Source organism: Triplophysa rosa, linkage group LG7, assembly GCF_024868665.1.
Source record: "Triplophysa rosa linkage group LG7, Trosa_1v2, whole genome shotgun sequence".
Classification (NCBI taxonomy): domain Eukaryota; kingdom Metazoa; phylum Chordata; class Actinopteri; order Cypriniformes; family Nemacheilidae; genus Triplophysa; species Triplophysa rosa.
In genome coordinates, this window is record NC_079896.1 from 26654749 (window position 1) to 26658527 (window position 3779).

Here is a 3779-nt window from a genome sequence, read left to right on the forward strand (position 1 = left end):
ACTTCTCCTGTTCTGTAACTGCCTTTGTTTGACAAATAGAAGGTGCTTAAAAAGATCCAGTGCATAAAAATACATCTGGGAAGACAGACTGGGGTTATATAAAAACTAAAAGGCTATAAAAGGCATATACACTGTTTATCTTCATTTTAACATCCGTTCTTGTTTTTAGTTCTTTTGAGAACATCTCAGCGCTGACACCACGAGTTAATATAGATGTTGGTTTTATGGTTATTAACTCCTGCATCTTGACTGGAGTCATCACTCATGTTTTTATGTTATGGTCATTCTGTCAAATATGCGCTTCGATGCTCATGGCTTTTTTAACATCTTACATCACGCTATAGAGCTGTCAGCACCATTAATCTGAAACAAAAAAGAATCCGCTGACCCAGGTTCACTTTGAGGTGTGCAAATTCGGCCATTGTCCAGATGAATAGATGAGCGACACTTTATAACTTAAAGACTTTTCACTCTCATAACTGCAGTGAAGGAAAATACAACAACAGAAGCTTTATTTATACAATACAGAAATGTATTATGTACGGTGAAACCTTTCAGAACACTGGCAAGGAATAAACACTTTACAAACAAATTGAGTCGATATAGGACAAAGATTTGTTACAAAAAATGTGCCATCTCGAAGTCCATCCTAAAACAAAATCAGTAAGTGCAGAAGGAGCTAAACTAAAAGAGATGTATGAACACACACGTCAGTGTTTATACAGGGGAAGCAGAGCTCCGTTTAGTTCAGGGTGTTGCGAGGGTGGAATCATCTGATGTATTGTGAGGTGAAGTAACGGGTTAACAGGACAGATAAATCATTCAGCTCTTACTTTCATCTGTGTCTTAAATAGTTTAAGGATGCTGCTGGCAATGCCATGCCAGATCGGGGGTTTGATTCCCATTCAACACTCCAACACAAAAATACACGGAGAAAAAAAGTCAGCCTTTGGGATCTGTTCTCAGATAGATGAGCTATTGTTTGATGATCTTTACGTAAGACTCATGAACGTCTACCATGATTACACTGCATTTGTATGACCAACACGTGGAGCCTAAAAAACTCGCACCTCTGAAATGACTGGACTTAACAATAGAAATATGTGCAAACACGTTCAATTGTTGCTTTTATAAACAGTTTGTATTCTTGTAATTGTAAAATTGCTTCAAAAATTGTACATCGTCTCAATTTTCTTTAGCATCATAACTTATCAGCGCCTCTTTTAAAGAGCGAATCGACCGCTTACTGTACACGAATAACAGAAACAAAACCGTATTTACATTCCAGGCATTATTAAAAAGGTGAACTCACTATACACGCTGAGAAATATAGATGGCAGCTTTACAGCCAGTCTGTATAAATGTTTTCAGAAAGAAATATCCCGGCACCTGCAGAGAGAAAAACAACACAAACAAGATAAAGACATTTGTGTATTTAATGGCGGGAATACACTACAAGACGTTTAAATTCTGAACAGATTGTTTTTAAACTAGATATCACACACTTGCAGACTTTTTGAAAGTTTCAGATAGAAACACACTAACTGATCAAATCTGCAGACTGGCACAGACTTTCTGCAACAAGTCCAGAGTGAAAATCTGGGCAAAAGTCTTGTAGTGTATTTTAGCCTTTAGACGAGATAAAAAACAATTCATATTTGACATTGATTAGAGACTCACAGATTCAGCATCATGCTCCAATCCTGTGTCATGATGCTCCAGTTCATCATCACGAAACTCTTTAATGATCTGATGAAATCAGAAATACATGACCTTTCTGTTAAATGTCTGTCGTTTTCCTTTTGACAATACCAGTTGTGTCAGAATGATTTGCACAAACCATCACTACATGATGTAAACACTACCTGCAGTAACTCTGTATATCTCTCTGGGTCGTCCTCCATCAGCGCTCTGATTTGGCTGTTGTAGTGCTCAGAGATGCTCTCCTCCACTGCGACCGTACAGGCCATAGCCCCTTCTTTACCCAGAAGAGCGGAACAGGCCCCTGCAGCGGCACACGAAGAGAGAGGATTAGAAAAAGTACACAGGCACACGCATGAGCATGCCTCAATAATAACCTACCTAGCAGAAACCCTGTGATATTCCACAGCGGCAATAATAATGTCGGTCGAACCCGTTGCTCACCCAGGATCGTGTTGAACTTTTCCAAATGCTTTTTCTCTTGGTCCCACATACGCTGTAGATTGTGTGAAAAAAATGTACATCCATCTGGTGTGATGGTGAATTTGGCATACATGTATCTAAAGACACGGTGCTGGTGTTTAGTACCTGGATTAGAGGCCCTGTCTGAGTTCTTCCGAGAATGGCCATCTGGCCAGCGTAGATACGATTGGCTCCGTACTCTCCTGCGTGGTCAACCCTCAGCATCCTATCCAACATGGCCTTCTCCTCTTCATCACGTGCTGGAGGAAGGACACTGTATCTTCTACATAACACGGAGCCATTTACTGCAACCACCCAATGACAATCACAGAATGACAAAAGACACACTCACAGTGTTCTAAAGAAAACCTTAGACACACCAACTCAATGTGACACCTGGCATGTTTGGATATGCCTGTTTCAGCATTCACTATGAATTCATATATAAAGACGAATATAAAAGATTACAAACTTAAAGACAATTATTTTTACAAACAGTATCGCTATGTCCACCTTATTAACATGAATTCCATGTATGGTATAATTTTCACGTTTTCTATAGTTTCCTTGTTTTGTAGTATATTTCTATTATTTTGTCTCTAGTGCTGAAATGTATTTTCTGTAAAGCTGCTTTGAAACAATGTAACATTTTCAAGATCATTAATAATGGTAACATAACAGTGATGCATACAGTATGTACAAACAATACATATTTAATTCAAACTACTTATGCATTAGCTCTTTAAGATCAAGCGGTTCATAAAACAACGAGAAACATACAGTACATCTAGTCAAGAAGATTCTGCTAAAAGAAAAAGCGATACGAAGGGTTCCCCATTACAAATATCACATGAACCAGGTTCATAAAACCTTTACAAATATCCAGTATGTAGAGTATTTTGGGTCTCATTCCAGTAAGACTGAATGGTTGTCTGTTGGTTCCCATCAGGCAGATAACATCCCACCAACAGAAGCAACACATACATATAGACCATCATAGTTTCCATTAAAATCAATGCAATTCTCTTTGTAACCATTAAATCCAGTGGATACTTTCTATTGTTTTAAGCTTGTAGTTTAAAAGACGTCTAATAGAATTAGTATCATCTTGTTTAAGTAAGAGTCACGGACACAGATGAACGTGTTCTATAAATGGTGTTCTTGACATCATGATGTAAACTGGAGTAGCTGTCATGAACAGTATGTTTGTTTTGTCAGCACACACAGAAATGAAGCACATATTTACCTCCGTTTACGTAAACACAGTTCCTCGCGTGTCTTACAGCACACTCCGCCACTCTCTGCATTTCTACAAACAATTAAATAACACTTAAAGACTATATGCTCCAGTAGCGCTACTGGTAAAGGTTGTGGCGCTTTCTAGTGACGTCATCATCGGGTCGCTTATTAAACGCGTTCGTTCCTGTTGCCACGAAAGCATTATTTTAATGTTCATATATTTGTTCTGTCCGCCTGTTATAGTGTTGTAGTTTTTTATATGATCTGTTAATTCTGGTTATTTGATGCCTAATTTGTTTGTATATTTGTTTCGATTTAATAAATAAATAAATACATTTATTTATTTATTTATTCATTTATTAAATATAAATATATGT

The 3779-nt window shown here is 37.7% G+C and overlaps 1 protein-coding gene across 2 annotated transcripts; it reads right to left on the bottom strand.

Moving 5' to 3' along the window:
- Positions 1 to 469: 469 nt before the first annotated feature.
- On the bottom strand, positions 470 to 3574 carry coq7 (coenzyme Q7 homolog, ubiquinone (yeast)). 2 transcript variants are annotated; one of them, XM_057338129.1, is made up of 6 exons: positions 3410 to 3574; positions 2290 to 2468; positions 2083 to 2197; positions 1866 to 2005; positions 1681 to 1749; positions 470 to 1389 (listed from the first exon to the last, which is right to left on the bottom strand). In XM_057338129.1, exons 1-6 carry the CDS (start codon positions 3468 to 3470, stop codon positions 1312 to 1314), a joined length of 642 nt encoding a protein of 213 aa, XP_057194112.1. In that variant the 5' UTR covers positions 3471 to 3574; the 3' UTR covers positions 470 to 1311. The 2 variants fall into 2 exon arrangements, with proteins under 2 accessions (XP_057194112.1, XP_057194113.1); XM_057338130.1 differs by having other exon boundaries at positions 2290 to 2446; positions 3410 to 3539.
- Between the last annotated feature and the right edge of the window lie 205 nt (positions 3575 to 3779).

Coding starts and splice junctions, on each gene's coding strand:
- coq7 (XM_057338129.1), bottom strand. CDS start 3,470: ATGCAGAGAGTGGCGGAGTGTGCTGTAAGACACGCGAGGAACTGTGTT. Junction 2,469..3,409: donor CTGTGTTTACGTAAACGGAG/GTAAATATGTGC, acceptor GGGTGGTTGCAG/TAAATGGCTCCGTGTTATGT. Junction 1,390..1,680: donor TGGAGCATGATGCTGAATCT/GTGAGTCTCTAA, acceptor TTCTCTCTGCAG/GTGCCGGGATATTTCTTTCT.